This window comes from Phyllopteryx taeniolatus, chromosome 19 (genome assembly GCF_024500385.1).
Source record: "Phyllopteryx taeniolatus isolate TA_2022b chromosome 19, UOR_Ptae_1.2, whole genome shotgun sequence".
Lineage (NCBI taxonomy): Eukaryota > Metazoa > Chordata > Actinopteri > Syngnathiformes > Syngnathidae > Phyllopteryx > Phyllopteryx taeniolatus.
The window spans coordinates 2,138,033-2,157,362 of record NC_084520.1 but is presented as its reverse complement, the minus strand read 5'-3'; the positions used below and the strand labels follow the sequence as shown (position 1 = coordinate 2,157,362).

General features: G+C 44.4%; 1 protein-coding gene across 1 annotated transcript in view; it reads right to left on the bottom strand.

The window, feature by feature from the left end:
• The window catches only part of LOC133469225 (rho GTPase-activating protein 23-like), a 135,104-nt gene extending 116,265 nt beyond the window's left edge, over positions 1 to 18,839 (bottom strand). Inside the window, exons 1-2 of the mRNA XM_061756029.1 lie at positions 18,710 to 18,839; positions 18,363 to 18,462 (exon numbers count right to left, since the gene is read on the bottom strand). Coding sequence (XP_061612013.1) covers positions 18,363 to 18,371 — 9 coding nt within the window. The 5' untranslated portion in view covers positions 18,372 to 18,462; positions 18,710 to 18,839. The remainder of the gene's footprint in view (positions 1 to 18,362; positions 18,463 to 18,709) is intronic.
• Positions 18,840 to 19,330: the final 491 nt, after the last annotated feature.

Here is a 19,330-nt window from a genome sequence, read left to right as displayed (position 1 = left end):
GTGGCTTGTGTGTTAACCAGTGGTATGCCGGTCATGGTCATTGTGTTACTCAGCAACTAAGTAACTTACCAAATTTTCTGCAAAGTAAAAGAACCAATTTTTCCTTTTGTGAGTCATTACTGCTGCATTCATCAAATAACCACCAATCCTAACTGAACCAAAGATTTGCAGATTTGTAACTGCACTGCTACTGGTCATTAAAAAAAAAAAAATCTGTCCACAATAAGTGAACCGTAATGTAGCAAGGTATTACTGTAGTTATGTAGTTACATTTTTGTTTGAATTGTTGCCTGCTAATCAGTCCTGTGATTGAGAGGTTATCCGTCCACTGACGACCAATCAAATCAGATTCGCTCTTGCTTTTCTGGGATCCTGAACAGGATAAGCGTAGTAGAAATTGCATTGATAGATGGACGATGTAACCTTTTGTCATCTCTGTAGTTTCAGCAGTCGTCTGAAATTCTCTGCTGTGATGGGCTTTCATGACATGTCACATCAATTGGTGGTTAAATAAGAGCTTTGCGACTTCAGAGTGAGGCTTTACTACGAAGAAAATTCTACACACATTTGTGTCACAGGGCTGGAGCCACAGTAGGAGAATGTTCTTTTTTCATCCGCCATTTGTTCACTGTGGTAACTCAGAAAATACTTCTGTGTGGACTCTCCATGTTCTCCCCCATGTTTGCATGGGTATACTCCAGGTACTTCCAAAGTCCAAAAATGCCTGTGAATGTTTGTTGTCTATTATACCTTGTGACCAGTCCAGGGCGTAAGCCACCTAAAGTCGCTGTAAGTCATCTTCACACCATGTCGTCTATCCCCTTCAGAAACGCCAAAGCACTAAATACAGTACATCAGCCCTTATTAACTTCCTAACAAGTCACCTGTCACATCAATTGGTTGTTAAATTAGAGCTTTGCGACTTCAGAGTGAGGCTTTACTACGAAGAAAATTCTACACACATTTGTGTCACAGGGCTGGAGCCACAGTAGGAGAATGTTCTTTTTTCATCCGCCATTTGTTCAACCATTAAGGTTTCACTGTGGTAACTAAAAAATTACTTCTGTGTGGAATCTCCATGTTCTCCCCCATGTTTGCATGGGTATACTCCAGGTACTTCCAAAGTCCCAAAATGCCTGTGAATGTTTGTTGTCTATATATACCTTGTGACCAGTCCAGGGTGTAAGCCGCCTCTCACCTAAAGTCACTGTAAGTCATCTTCACAATAAGTCATCTATCCCCTTCAGAAACACCAAAGCACAAAATACAGTACATCAGCCCTTACTAACTTCCTAGCAAGTCACCTGACTTATCAACCTCTTGACACCACAGTTGATGGTCTAATAGCCCACTACAATATACTGTAGCACTTTCCCTCAGTCTTGACTCTGGAATGTCTCCTTTATTCTGCTTCTGCATGTTCTTGGGAATATGAAGACTGGAACGGCTCTACAGATAGTCTGTCCTCACACAAACAAACAAACAAAAAACTGAACAACTATGGATCATTGGTACAGCTCTTTCCTGCTTCCACTTTAAACTGTGTCGTGATAGACTTTACACTGATATGATCGGCTTGATTGGTATCAGCCGACAATTACCATTTTATGCTGACCGCCAATAAAGTTCTATTTTTAAAAACATGTCGGCGGTGTGGGACAGACAACACGTCTGAGACAGACAACACGTAATGCCTGGATCAGACAAGACAAATTTGGTCTTTCACGATTGCACTACGTCAGACTACTGCAATAAAATTGTGTACTCCAATACCACCGCATCCCGTCTTTTACGATCACTGGGCTTTATCTTGTCCAGTCAAACGCGACCAGATACGCTTGTTACCATGACGACAGCAACAAAAATGGATCACGTCTTGTGTATTATAAGAACAAAATGGGGGAAAACGTGTGGAGGTGGTCACCGGTGCTCGGGAGAGGACTTTAATTCAAGGATTCCTTGAGGTATGTTCACATACTTTTAATACGATACCGCTCGCAAGCGGGCAACAAAACGTTATGTAGCCTAGCAAGCTAGTGCTACCACTAACGGTTGTAGGGCAACATGCTGGCGTTATGTTGAATCATGCTCTAAAATTTCGGTGTGAAGTAATTTAATTACAATACAGTAATTTAATTACAGTAAGTTAGCACCCTTTATTTCTGTCATGTCGTAATGTTGGGTGGACATGACTGATGAGAATACATGACTTGAATAGAGAATACTTCATTGTTCATGCAAAGAGATGAGGACGCTGAACTACTAACTGGGCACACCCAGGATTGTGTCTGCTAAACAGGTATAATTGCAATTCATTTTGTGCATTTCTACCCGAACGTGCACAATACTGGGAGAAGTAAATGTCAAAAGATCATTTTACCATGTGCAATATGATTTAGGAAACCTGTGATGGAATCCAGTTGCTGATTTTGCGGCAGATACAAACTGGCACCGCTGTGCGAAATTATTACTGCGGTTAATGTGTCAAAGAGGAGGCACAGGCAAAATGAGGGATGGCGTGGAGAGCGGATGTTACAAAAATGTTTTGGAAATGCCAGAAACAAAAGTGATCATGAAATATTGTTTTCTATTCATCAATGTGTAATTTTGTAGATTCTTGAATGATCTAAAGGCTGACTTGAAGCCAGTTACAAGAAAAGAGTCATCCCATATAACCTATGACAAAACTCCTTTCAACACTGCATTTCCGTGCGTCTGGGTCATTTGAGCAGATAGTGGCAATTGGTGCTGGCCCCTCCCAGAGCAGTTTTCCGGGTGTGCTGTCTGAAGTTTTAAACACAATTTTACACAGGGTGGTTAGATACAGCCAATTCCCATTGCACTTGGGATGAATAAATCAAACAAAACATGGGTTTTATGTAGTTGCTGGCTTCCCTAAAATTATCAGAGCAATAGATACAGTATATTTTCTTTAACTCAGTAATATGTTTGTTTGCCTCTCCCACTAACCCTTCCAAATGCATCACTTCAAGCTTCATTTTTTGAATGCTGTGATCTCCATGATTTTCCATGGTAAAAACCATCAGAGCTATCCAAAGCGCAAAACCCTCTTTTAAATCCGGCCATAGTTGCACGTACATTTAGTAGATTCTGCACAACACACTCATCAACAGCACGCACAATCTCTCAAAGTGAACAAAACCATCAAAACATGAATTTCACACCAAAAAACAAACCAAAAAATCAATTCAATGAAAATTTACTGTAAGTGAATGTGAATTTTGCTGTTGCCATTCCACTTGGTAAGTGCCACTCTCATATCAGAGGAATGGACTTCATTGTGAAATTTCACAACAAAAACTGTTCCTTTTATTTATGTTATTTCTACAATCCTCGAAAAGGGTTCAAAGGTAAGAGTAGATTTTTTTGGGTTCTTTTTTATTATTGGATGTGCTGTCTGATGCCACAGCAATGCTATCAACTCAAGTGTATCGTTGAAATGATGTGTTTAGAAAAAAAGAACAAAGCATTTCAACTCGAGGCACAGCGCTGCAATGGTAAATGCCCACCTTGATGCAGCTTTGCGTTTTGAACGGCATGAACACGGTATTCAAAATGCTGTGTAAAAAGGCTTTTATGGATACATCCACGCATGCACACACGGTGTGTGTCGAGTCCTCCATTCAACCCCAGCGACTGCCTCACCGAACCCTTGGGGTTTCGATCGAACCCAGGTTATGCCCCACTGGCATAAACCAATCCAAACGCAGACCCAAATACATTTACACAGCAGCTTTAATCTGCTGGATTTAAACCTCCTCCCAGCACCCCACACACTTGTCCACAGACATTAAACACATTCATTCACATGATCACTTAAACACCTTTGGATAAGTCTCATCTCACCTGAAGTTAATCTTGTTATACATCTCTGAGCAGGTTTACTGCTCATTGATTTGAATATTAATTGTACCAATTTAACCTAACAAGACCTTTGGGAGATCGACCTATTCCATCCAAAAATGACTACATTGATAAAATGCAGTCTCAGCTATCCAATAAACTAGAAAACAATCACAGATGAAACCGCTCTAGTACTACAACAGACAAGCCACTGTTCGACATAAACACAAATATACGCTGAGTCATAAAGGAATATAAAGTGACCAGTTGTGCGGTAATACTGATGGAATAACAAATGTGGAAATGATGCTGAGTCAGGAAGCAATGTAAAGTGTCCAGTAGTGCGATAATACTGATCACCAACACGTGCAAATGATGCAGTCATGAAGCATTACAGTGTCCAGTAGTGTAGTAATAAACAAAACAAAAACAGCTGTGCATATGATGCGGCGTGACAGATCTACGATGAATGCAGTAGTAAAGTGCAAAATTCGTCAAGTGTCAACTGTGAAATTATGAGTCCGCTGTTTAAGAGGTTAGTAGCAAGGAGAAATAAGCTACTGAAAGGCTGAGTCCGAGAGCATTTTTTCCTGCCCTTGTCTTCGTTCTTGCAGCTGAGAATAATATGACTCAAGTAAAAATATAAAGTACTCCTCCAAATAATTACTTAATAGTAAGAAAGCACTCAGTGAAAAAAAACTACTCAAGTACTGAGTAACTAGTGAGTAACTGATTTATTTTTTAAATCAGAGGATAAACTTAAAATAAAATTAAACGAAATAAAATATGAATGCTCAAATTTAGTTATTGCTGAATAACTTAATCTAAAACAAATGAAATCTTCATGAAAAAAATGTGTAAAATAACAAATTAAGGCAAATCAGCTCCAAGAAATGGTCTTACACGATATTGTTTCTACTTGTTAAACAGCACAATACTGTAGGCTTAACTGGCAGATTACAAAAACAGGAACAAGGCTGCAGTGGACATAAAAACTATACACACCCCTGTTCAAATGTCAGGTTTTTGTGTTGGGAAAGAAGTTTGACCAAGATAAATCATTTAAAAACGTTTTCCACCATTAATGTGACCTAGAATTTGTACAACTCAACTGATTTATTTTTATATCTTTTTAAGAGGGGAGGTGAAGTTAAAGGCCCGGCTGGGCACAGCCCAAAGGGGTAATGTGGGTCCCTCTTCCCATGGGCTCACCACCTGTGGGAAGGGCCTTAGGTGCAATGTGAGCTGGGCGGAGGCTGGAGGTGAGGACCTTGGCGATCTGATCTCTGGCTACAAAAGCTGGCTCTGGGGATGTGGAATGTCACCTCTCTGGCAGGGAAAGAGCCCGAGCTGGTGTGTGAGGTCGAGAAGTTCCGACTAAATATAATCGGGCTCGCCTCCAGACACGGCTTGGGCTCTGGTACCAGTCCTCTTGAGAGAGGTTGGACTCTCTTCCACTCTGGAGTTGCACACGGTGAAAGGCGCTGAGCAGGTGTGGGTATACTTATTGCCCCCCGGCTCGATGCCTGTATGTTGGGGTTCACCCCGGTGAATGAGAGGGTAGCCTCCCTCCGCCTTCGGGTGGGGGCACGTGTCCTGACTGTTGTTTGTGCATATGCACCAAACAGCAATTCAGAGTACCCACCCTTTTTGGAGTCCTTGGCAGGGGTGCTGGAGAGCACTCCCGTTGGGGACTCCATCGTTCTGCTGGGGGACTTCAATGCTCATGTGGGCAATGTCAGTGAGACCTAAAATGGTGTGATTGTTGATCGCCCCCCGCCCCTCATCAGAACCTGAGAGGTGTTCTGTTCTTGGACTTCTGTGCTAATCACGGATTGTCCATAATGAACACCATGTTCTAGCATAAGGGTGTCCACATGTGCACTTGGCACCAGGACACCCTAGGTTGCAGTTCGATGATCGACTTTGTGGTCGTGCCATTGGACTTGCGGCCGCATATCTTGGACACTCGGGTGAAGAGAGGGGCTGAGCTGTCAACTGATCACCACCTGGTGGTGAGTTGGCTCTGATGGTGGGGAAGATGCCGGTCTGACCTGGCAGGCCCAACCGTATCGCGAGGGTCTGCTGGGAACGTCTGGCTGAATCCCCTGTCAGAAGAAGTTTCAATTCCCACCTCCGACAGAACTTCACCCACGTCCTGGGGGAGACGGGGGACATTGAGTCCGAGTGGACCATGTTCTGTTCCTCCATTGCTGAGGCGGCCGACCAGAGTTGTGGCCGTAAGGTGATCGGTGCCTGTCGTGGCGGCAATCCCCAAACTCATTGGTGGACACCAGCGGTGAGGGATGCCGTCAAGCTGAAGAAGGAGTCCTATCAGGCCTTTTTGGCTTGTGGGACTCCTGAGGCAGCTGATGGGTACTGGCTGGCCAAGCAGAATGCAGCTTTGGTGGTCGGTGAGGCAAAAACTCGGGCGTGGGAGGAGTTCGGTGAGGCCATGGAAGACGACTTCCGGACGGCTTGAAGGAAATTCTGGTGCACCAAGGGAAAACGACTTCCTGAATGTTTTTAGCATCATAGGGGTTTTTGGAGCTGTGCTTTGTCTGCTCCCTCATTGGGACACACAAACCACTCCACCACCATAAGGTGACAGCTCAAGGAGGGGTGTATCCATCCATTTTCCGAGCAGCTTCTCCTCACTAGGGTCGCGGGTGTGCTGGAGCCCATCCCAGCTATCATCGGGCAGGAGGCGGGGTACACCCTGAACTGGTTGCCAGCCAATTGCAGGGCACATACAAAGAAACAACCATACGCACTCACGTTCACACCTACGGGCAATTTAGAGTCTCCAATTCAGCATGTTTTTGGGATGTGGGAGGAAACCGCAGTGCCCGGAGTACGGGGAGAACATGCAAACTCCACACAGGCGGGGCCGGGGATTGAACACTGGTCCTCAGAACTGTGAGGCTAACGCTCTAACCAGTCGGCCACCGTGCCGCCTCATATCATATATCATATATATGTATTTATAATGCTGTTACTTCTGAGATATGAATGAATATGAATTTGTTTAAGTGTCGGAACTATTGCATGTATTTACCATTATTAATATAAGAGCGTAATGAAGTGGCAGCCGGTGCATTTGGGACCTGGACCTTCAGTGGTGATTTAAGTGAGCCAAATCCAGCCCTTAATACCACCACTATCACATCGCAATTTTACAAAATGTACAAAAGCGCGGCGGCACGGTGACCGACTGGTTAGAGCGTCAGCCTCACAGTTCTGAGGAGCGGGGTTCAATCCCCGGTCCTGCCTGTGTGGAGTTTGCATGTTCTCCCCGTGCCTGCGTGGGTTTTCTCCGGGCACTCCGGTTTCCTCCCACATCCCAAAAACATGCATGAATTGGAGACTCTAAATTGCCCGTAGGTGTGAATGTGAGTGCGAATGTTTGTTTGTATGTGCACTGCGATTGGCTGGCAACCAGTTCAGGGTGTACCCCGCCTCCTGCCCGATGATAGCTGGGATAGGCACCAGCATGCCCGCGAACCTAATGAGGAGAAGCGGCTCAGAAAATGGATGGATGGATGGGGCATTACAGAGAGTGATTTTAAGGCATTGTCTTCTCTTCTCTTCTTTTCTTTTCTATTCTATCAGAACAATGTTAATCCAGCAACATTTGAGCAGCAAACACAGCACTTCCAGTTAATCCTCGTATTATGAAACTCAAATTTGCACTTCTGGACAGTGATGGACTCAAACTTGACGGTCGCTCAACAGCTTCACTTTTCACTTGAACGTCATTTACGCGCAAACCACGTAAATTAGTCTCCTCAAACATCCATCCATCCCCATTTTCCATACCGCTGATCCTCACAAGGGTCGGGGGGTCGGGGAGAACATGCAAATTACACACAGTGAGGCCAGATTTGAACCCAGCTCCTCAGAACTGTGAGGCAGATGTGCTAACCAGACATCCACAGTATCGCCCTACTCCTCAAACATTCATTCATTCATCTTCCGTTCTGCTTATCCTCACTCGGGTCGCGGGCGTGCTAGAGACTATCCCAGCTATCTTTGGGCGAGAGGCGGGGTACATCCTGAACTGGTCGCCAGCCAAACAAACAACCATTCACGGACACATTCACACCTAAGGGCAATTTAGAGTCCTCGATCAACCTACCACAGATGTTTTTGGGATGTGGGAGGAAACCGGAGTACCCGGAGAAAACCCACACAGGCACATGCAAACGCCACAAAGGGGCCGGGATTTGAACCCCGGTCCTCAGAACTGTGAGGCAGATGTGCTAACCAGTCGGTCACCGTGCCGGCCACTCCTCAAACAACATTGCACAAATGCATACAAAATAAATACAAGCTTAACGCAAATAATATACATTAACATAAATGGCTTTGTTGCTATGTACATTCTCACTTCAGACAGGAAATCAGACAGACATAGAGATAGGAGGGTGATAACAGACAGCTGAGGAGACAACTGAGATAGTGGCGGATTTGATTTGCCCCAGCGTATCGCCGGCCCGAGCAGCTCACAACTGTCGAATACCCTGACAAAAACATCTATCCAGTCATCCATTTTCCGTACCGCTTTATCCTCACAAGGGTTGCGGCCATGCTGGAACATGCTATTTTTGGTTCAATAACAGTTTTTTCTGCCGAGCCGTTCATATATGGCAACGGATTTAGAACTAGGAAGCACACTAATTCCTCGCGGCTCATGAAACCGACCTTGATTCACCGTCACCATCAAGCACACCAGCGTGGTAAGTTTGAATAAAATTTAAAACTTTTCAAACTTTTTTACATTTAAAATAACTTTGTACTGTTCTGGGTGCTTTCGGCCACAAAACAAACACACAAAAATAAATAATAATGATTTTGTACTGTACAGTAAAATGGCCACAAAAAAATGTAATGGACTAGAACAGATGACCCAACCCCCCATTAGTCCATTATATCGAAGGTCCATGACTAGAAGTTGGGCAGCCAAGACAAACACTATGAGATGAAGACAAAAGACTGTTGGAAACAATTTAATTTAAATGAATATATATTATTATATATACATATTTGATTATATTATGTATATTTAAATAAATAACAAGAATTAATTTCTCATGTAATGAAGTTGTGAATGTTGGTCGGTGCTTTTGATAGTGTTTAGGCTCTGAAGGCCTTCACTACACACCACTGGTGTAGTGGGTTTAATAGTTGTTAGGATCATTTCTGCACGCAGAATTTTAAGGGCAACACGTAAATTGTGCAATTCACATGATTTTTATGAAGCCGTTTATGTTTTTACCGTTATATACGTTTGTCTTTAATATTATACAAGAAGTATATTTCAATAGGCCACCACTTTTGCTCTATCAATAAAGATTGCCTTGAGAATGAGTGCCTAAAATTTGAAATCATCAATAACTTTTTCAAAATAGGACTTTAAGCATGCCTGTTTCAGCATGGGATTCACCCCTATAAAACCAAGGTGGCATCTTCATCGTTATTGATCAAATTAAATGAAAATGACCCACATGACCGATAATTCACTGCAATTTGCTGGTGACCACTCTAGAGTATACCCCACCTCTCGTCCAAAGTCAGCACACCCGAGACCCTAATGAAGATAAGCGGTATAGAAAATGGATTGATGGATATTTACACACGCAAATGTGTGTGATCAACATCAATTTCAGCTGAACCAGGGACTCCATGATTATGATGTGAAAAAGCCAATTGGGAAGTGACCTGAAGCTGGCACAGATGCAAATAAAAGTACATACCGAAGAACTACATACACACATTTTTTCCTCGTCATTTGTGAGTTCTCTCACATTTTGAAGATTATTTAAGATGTTAAAAATTCTGCCTACCCTGGTCAACCATCCAACATATCTACCAGGTTTTTTGAAAATTATTCATGTTCAGTTTCCTGTAGTGGGTAGTCTGAAATGAAAATATGTATGTATTTCAACATTTGTTTCTATAACAAATAAAAATTTTACAAGGTCTTGCTTGGATATGACCATTTTTAAGACATTCATAACCACAAACACATATACAGTACTGTATGTTCTGTTGACCTTTGAGAGCCCTCAGGGAGAGCGCTCCAGAGGAAACCTTTTATCAGGTCAGAATCAAACACACATGCACGCACGCACGCACACACACACTCACACACACACAAACCAAACAAGCATTCAAAATTCTATTTTAAGAACAGATGAAGTTGAGTGAACTGGAGTGGAGAAAAAAAATACACATTTGCACAAGTACATCCACATCCATAAACATCCAAGTTACCACTCACTGCCCCACACCTTAGCACAGATCAAATTGGTCTTAAAGGGAATTACAAACTGATGGTGAGCCTGTTGGGACAACTGTACAAAACGTCAGGTTCATGGATAGTGGATCCATCTAGTGTGATGGTTGCTGTTTCAGGGCATATCTCTTTCAATAGCTGGAATCTCGTGTTGTGAAATATGACATTTATTTGCCAAGAAAAGGCTAGAGGCATATATTATATGAAAACGACTGCATTTGAAACGAAAGCCCATGAGGCTTAAGCCTTTACAAATGCATCAATCAGGGCTGCTGTCCCAGCACCCTGAAGCCCTCCCTGCGTGTACGTGTATGTGTGTTGTGTGTTATGTGTGTGTGTGTGTGTGCGTGCGCGTGTTAGCCAGAGCAGGAGTGGAGAGATGAGTTGGAGCCAGAGCCAGCTACGATTCATTATCATCAACGGTGTACTTAATGGATGGCCGTTTTTACTTTCCTTTCCGTAACAAGGAACAAAGCAACAACAATGGCGACCATGGAACAGTGTCTGCTAGAACAAATGGACCTAGATGACCAGATGATACATTTAATTATGCTGAAAAATCGATCGAGAAGGCGGCGGCGCAGATGGTATGCAGAACCAAGGGACACGTTGAGTACGTCAACACACCATGTGACTAAAACGGACCAATCACGAGAGATGATCTCCGCGGCATTCTACGTGCAGAAACAATTTTTGCAGTGTGCATGTCAAGCGACGCAGAGGGGCCGCGCGGGCCAATTCGTCGGTCATGTGATGCAATGCGGGCATTGTCGGCCGGCGAGCGCAGGAGTACAAGGAGGCCTTTAAGCCGGTCCCTAACGCCACCTCGTCGCCAGATCGTCCTGTATCCTCACACTGTCAGTCGTATCAAGCTCACGAAGTCGTTCATACTAAACAGAAAGATCCTGATCTGCACTTTCCCTTGCCTCCCAGAATCTCCACGCCTGCTTCCTCACCTGCACGCATGCTCGTGCTGTTTCATTCGCAAAGAAGAACCAAATCGCTTTAGTGAACTGAACTGAATCAGTTGATGAAATGATTCGTTCTTTTAGCTTGGCCACCGCCAACCGCCGTGAGGCGAGCGAGTCGGCTGGGAGCGGAAACAGAACTCCTGAAGCGTTCTGTCACTCACTTCTGAATCTTCGACGAATGACCAATGAGCAGCCAGCGTGCAGGCATCAAACGTACTGCCATGTGATTTGCGATTCGTCAGCATTGTCACTCACTTTGGCGAATGACCAATGAGCAGCCAGCGTCAGGCAGACTTAAGTGAACCGAGTGATTCGTTCATTGAACTGGTGTACTGAAGAACTGAAGAGTGTTTCGTTCAGGGGAGGGACTTAATTGAACTGAGTGATTCGTTCAGTGAACTGGTGTACTGAAGAACTGAAGAGTGATTCGTTCACCGAACTGGTGTACTGGTGTACAGAAGAACTGAAGAGTGATTCGTTCATTGAACTGGCGTACTGAAGAACTGAAGAGTGATTCGTTTAGGGGAGGGACTTAAGTGAACTGGTGTACTGAAGATTGATTTGTTTGTTGAACTTATCGTTCGCAATCCGTTACACACGAGTGATTCGTTCGTTGAACTTTGTTTGTGATCCGCTAAGGAGCGATGTACTAGTATGATGAGTGATTTGTTCGCGCAAGGAACAACGTACTACGCATCAACCCATACTCATGGGTGATGTTAACCGCGAGTCCTGACGTCCTCGTGGGGATAGCTTTCACTAGCAGACGATTCTTCAAGCTAACGGCTAATGTTGAGTCAGTCAAGCGCAAGAAAACAAGCACACATATTTAAAATAAATGTAAATTAATAATAAATGTATATACAGTGGGTACGGAAAGTATTCAGACCTCCTTAAATTTTTCACTCTTTTTATATTGCAGCAATTTGCTACAATCCATCCATCCATTTTCAACACCGCTTATCCTAGTTAGGGTCGCGGAACGCTGGAGCCTATCCCAGCTGACTTCGGGCGAAAGGGGGACTACACCCGGAACTGGTCGCCAGTCAGTCGCAGGGCACATATAGACACGGACAACCATTTGCACTCACTCACATTCACAACGTCACTGAGTGGGAACTGAACCCACGCTGCCTGCACCAAAGTCAGGCGAGTGTACCACTACACCATCAGTGACTTTGCTACAATCATTTAAGTTCATTTTTTCCACATTAATGTACACACAGCCCCCTATAGTGATTTTAACAAATGGCTGCAATATAACAAAGAGTGAAAAATTGAAGGCGGTCTGAAAACTTTCCGTACCCACTGTATGTACACATACATATCATTCCCTCTGTCTCTAATGCGATCATTCAGGATTTTTATTTAATAATAATACATTAAATTTAGCGCTTCTCAAGACACTCAAAGACGCTTTCCACTAATCAGATGACAATAACAGTAAGGTGAATGAGCAGGAAGCCCGGGTGGCGGGGGCTCGTGTCAGCAACGCTGTCCACCGCGGTGGAATGCAGAAAAGTGACGTCGACCGGCAAGAGCCTAGCAAGATGTAAGGAGACGCGGAAGAATGTTTGGTAGCTGAGCTCACCGTATGCATGTTCAAGAGGCACAACTGAAGCCGGGTGTTCGAGAGCTTGCTGAGAGAGGGTTAGGTAGGTGATAACTAAGCTCAATTATATATTTATTTTTTAAATCTCCCCTCCTTTCCTAGTTTACAATATGTGACAACAACAAAGCATTTCCTTGACTTCACATCTGCCTGCCTGAGGATTCCCTTGTCTGGCCTAGTCTCAGCACGCAAGATTCAACTACCCCTACCTGGGTGACATCCCCTCCCCTTTTCTGCCCGTTGCTTGTAAATAAACGCCCGATACGTTTACTTATTTGGCTCGTCTCTGCTGTTGGGTCCTCCCCTGCGTCATAAACCCTAACAGTATTATCTGGCCAGAAAGAATAGACCCTACAAAGATGGATCCTCGTCATCAACCCGCAACCACACAAGCCGTCCTTCTAGAACAACACGACCAGGCTCTCCACCTGCTCATGGGGAAGGTAAGGGAATTTTCTCAAAAACTTGCCTCCCTGCAAAGCCAGTTAGCTCACTTGCAAACACCGATTAGGTCTCCACATGCACCTGCTCCCGTTTTACTTTTGCTATCTTTCAGAGAACCTTTTGTGCCCACTCCCACACCGTATGAAGGAGACCTTGGATCTTGTCACGCATTTCTGGTGCAATTTTCATTTTTATTTGAACAACAGATACACACATACAATTCAGACCGTGCAAGAACAGCGTACCTTATTGGTTGCCTTCGTGGCGCAGCGCTCGCCTGGGCCTCGGCAGAGTGGGTCAGCTGTGTGCGCAACTATTCTAGCTTCACTGAAGAGATGCGTAAGATCTTCGACCACCTGCTGCATGGAAGGGAAGCTGCTAAGTGTTTAATGTCTCTACACCAGGGTTCCCGCAGTGCGGCGGAATTCTCCATGGAGGTTCGTACACTCTCGGTTGAGAGCGGGTTCAATGACCAAGCACTCCAAGAGGTATTCATCAGTGCGCTCAATGAGTCTCTTAAGGACGACTTAGCCTCACGTGACTAACCAGTCTTGTTAACCTGGCGATAAGGATCAACTGCCATCTCAGAGAGCGTCAAAGAGAGCGTGATGAGAAGCGACCAGCCCCGTTCTTGAGTTACGCTTCACCTCCACGCACTTACCAGTCACCCTTCTCGCCACCCCAGCCCCCGCCTCTCTCTGACACTGTCGAACCGCTGCAAGTGGGAAGGCCTAACCTCACACCACTCACCTCACCTCACTGTGGCCGGGGTGGTCATTTTATCCACACCTGTCCTGCACGGCCATTAAAAGGGTGGGCTCATCAATAGGGGTGGAACCATTGTTGAGCCATACTAGTAGTTCCTCCACATGCCAGCTTCAACTCCCGGCCACGCTGTCTTGGAAGTACCAGTTCCGAGACCTATCTGCACTGGTCAACAGCGGGGCGGATGACAACTTTATTGTTAGGGATCTGGCGAGACAAATGGGAATAGAGACTTGCCCGTTGGCCAAGCCCTTGAAGACCACTGCACTCAATAGACACTTTTCCATGTGGACCGACAGACCCAACCCGTCTCCCTCCTTCTCTCAGGTAACCACCATGAGGTCATCAACTTCTTAATTTTTGACTACCCTCAAACACTCCTGGTTCTCGGTTTGCCTTAGCTTAAGTTACACAACCTGGACATTGATTGGACACATCCCAAACTAACCACATGGAGTACGTTTTGTCATACTAATTGTCTGAAATCTGCTCTCGTACCTGCCAGTCGCACCAAAGAACCCGACAAGCCTGGCCTCTCATCTGTTCAGGTGTGCTACCATGACCTGGGTCAAGTCTTCAGTAAGGGCCACGCTGTGGCCCTGCGCCCTCACCACCCATATGATTGCGCCATCAATCTCTTGCCAGGAGTCCCAATCCCTAGCAGTCGACTTTATAATATCTCGTGACTGGAGAGAGAGTCGATGGAGACGTACATCTCTGAATCACTGGCTGCAGGTATAATTCGATCGTCTTGCTCCTCCGTGGGTGCTGGATTCTTTTTTGTGGGGAAGAAAGACTCTCCCTTGAGACCATGTATTGACTATAGGGGGCTTAAGAACATCACTGTGAAAGACAAGTACCCCATCTCACTGTTAGATTCAGCATTCAACCCCCTCCTTGGTGCTAGTATATTTTCCAAGGTCGACCTACGAAACGCCGACCACCTAGTCCGCATTCGAGAGGCAAATGAATGGAAGAGTGCCTTCAATACACTAGTAGGTCACTATGACTATCGAGTAATGGCATTTGGATTAACCAACGCTCCCGCTGTCTTTCAGAGGCTAATAAATGATGTCCTCTTGGAAATGATTAACAAGTTTGTATTTTTCTACCTGGATGACATTTTGATTTTCTCACATTCCTCCTCTGAACATGAACATCACGTGTGAGTGGTGCTCCAGAGGCTCTTGGAGAACAGACTCTTTGTGAAGGCAGAGAAATGTGAATTTCACGTTTCTGAGACTACATTCCTTGGTTACATAATCGCCACGGGAGAACTGTGCATGGATCCCACCAAGGTAACTGCAGTCTCTGAGTGGCCTTGATCTGCCGGACGAGCGGAGCTGGGTGAGTGAGGCCCTGATCCGTGACTTCCATCATCGGCACTCGGGACGCCTGCGTTGTACGCCGGGTGGTGCAACTACGGGGCGGGGTACTGTCAGGGCTGCTGCCTAAGCACCCTGAACCCCTCCCTGTGTGTGTGTGCACGCGTGTTTTTGCAGGTGCAGGAGTGTAGAGATGAGTTGGAGCTGTGACCAGCTGCAATTCATTATCATCAACGGTGTACTTAAGTCAGTTATGGTTAGGGTTTCTCGCAGTCCTCCTCTGAACATGAATATCACGCGCCACCTCGTCGCCAGATCGTCTTGTATAGTCACTCTGTCAGTCGCATTTAGCTCGCGAAGTTGTTCATACTAAACAGAAAGATCCTGATCAGCACTTTCCCTTGCCTCGCAGAATCTCCACGCCTGCTTCCTCGCCTGCACATCTGCCTGCCTGCGGAGTCCATCCACGCCTGCCTCCTCGCCTGCACACCCTCTTGCCTGCCAAAGCCCTCTATGCCTGTTTCCTCGCCTTCACACCTGCCTGCGCGAGGATTCCTTAATCTGGCCTAGTCTCAGCACCCAAGATTCAACTACCCCTATCTGGGTGACGCTCCCTCCCCATTTCTGCCAGTTGCTTGTAAATAAAGGCCCGATACGTTTATTTATTTGGCTCGTCACTGCTGTTGGGTCCTCCCCTGCGTCATGAACCCTAACAGCACCAGAGAAAAATCCCGTAATACTCCATTATTCCAAAATGGCTTCTGTTTAAACGTTGCCTTAAACTTTTACACGCAATGCACCATAATGACAGTGGATTTATTTATTTTTATTTTTCAAATTCATTTAAGGTGCCCTTCCATCAACATCCAAAGTTTTCTACATTTGTAACCATAACATAGGTCAAAATGAGGTTGTGACCTGGTTTACGTTTGACATCTATGCTGTTTGTCAATTGAATGCAAAAGATGATAAACAGCATCAGGCTTGCACCACGACAGGGTCAGAATTGTGACGTAAAAGGTTAATGATTCAAGTACCTGCCCACTTTGTGGTTGCTACATGCCCGCTCATCTCTTATTTTACACACCTGATAAAAGAACATCAAAGATTTTTTTTTTTTTAAATGATGGACCGGGACCTATCTGTTGTTGACCAATACTGGCCACTCATGCCAGAGTCGCATCTGCCCCATTTGCACACTGACTGAGGAGTATCTGCAACATTTGCACAATCAACATTGTCCCAGATTATCGCACTACTCGTCACTTTAAACCGCATACACTCCTTGAAGTCTCGCCGCCCTTTGCACAATGGTCATTGCACAGGACTATTGCGAGATTAGTCATTCGAACTGCTCTAAGTCCTAGAGGACTCTGCATCTTTTGCACAATTGTCAAAAAATAAAAAATACAAAATTGTACCGGCATTACCAGATAACTAGCAACCCTTTACTGCTCAGTGACTGTTTTTTTTTTTTTTTTTCAATGTCTTTATGTCTCCAAAGTGTTCTGTAAATTGACTGTCTGTTGTCCTACTAGAGCGGCTCCAAATACCGGAGACAAATTCCTTGTGTGTTTTTTGGACATACTTGATGATTCTGATTCAGATTTACAGTTCTTTTTTTCCCGACTGCATAAGCACTAAAATCAAAAGTATTATGCAATTATTAAAACCTTACACTCAAGGAGCAAAACATTGGCCCAGATTTGCGCAATGTCAGCCTCACACTTTTTGCGATACAGTACACAAAATGATTTGTAAAACACTAAACACACTTATACAGGCTGGGGGAGTAACGGAATACATATTCAGGATACAAAAAAAATGTTAACTTTAATCCGGTACAGCCGCACCTTGTAAGTAAATATCACCCACTTCTTTACTTATTTAAATACTGTACTGTATTACCAATACCAGCTGCTAAATTTGTCACCAGGAATAAAATAGGTTTTCCGTGGTCATTACATCATCATTTCAAAATTACGTGCGTGTGCATGTGTGTAACCCTTGATGGCTTTTTCCATTTCACTCTTTATAACAAACATGACAAGGTCATGTGGAGTGTTTAACTTTATTATGAAGCTAGTAAATCTAATTTCTCTCACGGGATCCATCCATGATGGATGGATGGATGGATAGATGGATGGAGCCATCCACTCATCCATCCATCCATCCATGTGCATTGTAACATTCCTGTTTCCAGTGTTTAAGCATTTGTTAATAACAAGACAAATGTATATAACAAGAGACACATGAAAATAGGATTATACAGTACATGAAAACGTGATCATAAACACCTACTGTGTAGAAATAATGAACATGAACAATATGCCACTGTTGCAGAAAAGCATTGTTGTATATGCTTCTAATATATAGACGTGGTGTTATGTGTATGCTTCCGCGGGAGGAAGCTGATTGTAGAGGTCATGTGCAGAATGCTCGTCACTCCACCAATCACCTCAGGGAAGGTTTGAGACAAAAGCCAATAGCCGCCCGCGCAGGGTGTCACTTGATTCGGGTGACTTGGAAAGACTTACAGTTGAGTACAATTTATGAAGTGCAACATGACTCCAGAACCCAATTCAGACTATCCTCTCCTCCCACTTTAGTAAGTTTTTTTTTTTTTTTTAACAGTAATTTACTGGCAGAGTTGCCAGTAACTTACTGGCAACAGTGTTCCATCCATCCATCCATCCATCCATTCTCTGAGCCGCTTATCCTCACAAGGGTCGCGGGAGTGCTGGAGCCAATCCCAGCTATCATCGGGCATGAGGCGGGGTACACCCTGAACTGGTTGCCAGCCAATCGCAGGGCAACAGTGTTGTTTACTGGATATGTAAAGGATAGCATATTATACTGGTATGTCATGACATTTCGTTTGCAACGCTATTAAAGTAAAAAAAAAAAAAAAAAAAAAAAAAAAAAAGCTTCTAAATGATCCTTTAATGAAAAGTTTTGTTATAATGGGTTGAAAGCCATCATATACGCCATCATTCATCATTTCATTTTCTCTGCAATTTTTTGACTGCGTGTGTGTGCGTGTGTGCGCGCACGTGTGTGTGTACGTGTGTGTGTTCTCTCACCTGGTCCATGGTGTTCAGAGAGACTCGGGGTGAATTCCAGTCCGTCGCAAAGCTTGTTAAAGTGGAAGATGTGGTTTTAGCTAAGAGAGGGTGGGGAGGTCTTGACACACGCATGAACACACACACAGCACACACGCACACAAAACACCTCAGGGTCAAAACACAAATGAGCTGTGCACATCAACTGCTTCCTTCTTTTCCTCGGCTAACATTTTTTCCTCCTCTTCATGATACTGCACCTCCTTTTCTCACCCTCATCAGCTGTGCTATTTTGGTTTGTTCAAATCATCAAGGTACACAACTATTTCAATTGTTATGTAAAAGGAATTCATTTGATTTGTATATACCTTCCATTCTCCCGTCTTCTTCAGCAATCTAGCTGGTTGAAATTTGCCCTCACACTGCTTTTCCTTTGCCTCTCGCTTTGTCCGTGCTGTCTCTCCTCATCTAAATCCCTCAAGCTTTTTTTCCCTCTCTCCCGTGCTGTAGACAGCATTAGTGACAGAATGGGATGAGGGGAAGGATCAGGGGGATCGAGTGCATGTACCATGTGACATGATAGTAAAGTGGGATTCCCAGCTGTCACACTCACGCTCCAAGAGCTTAAAAAACTCCCGTTTCGATAAAGAAAAAAACATGATGACATGTTTTTTACTGGGTAACACTGACCCGTGAACATTTTGGGTGTACCAAAGAAACAAACAATGGTCAGATTGACCACCTAAAATTTCAATTGAACTCTTTTTGTTTTGATAAAATAGACATCGCAGTAACGGGAAACTGGACTGTAAGTATAAACAATATCTGGTTATGGGCTGACTTTTACAGCAATGTGTATATGAAATGTATATGTTAAGTACGGTTGCGAATGGTCGAGGTAACTTACAAGGAGTCATGAACGTTGGCCTGTGTACCACAGATGAACGTCAATACTCTGGCGGTGATTCCCTGGCTCTGGCAGGCTTATA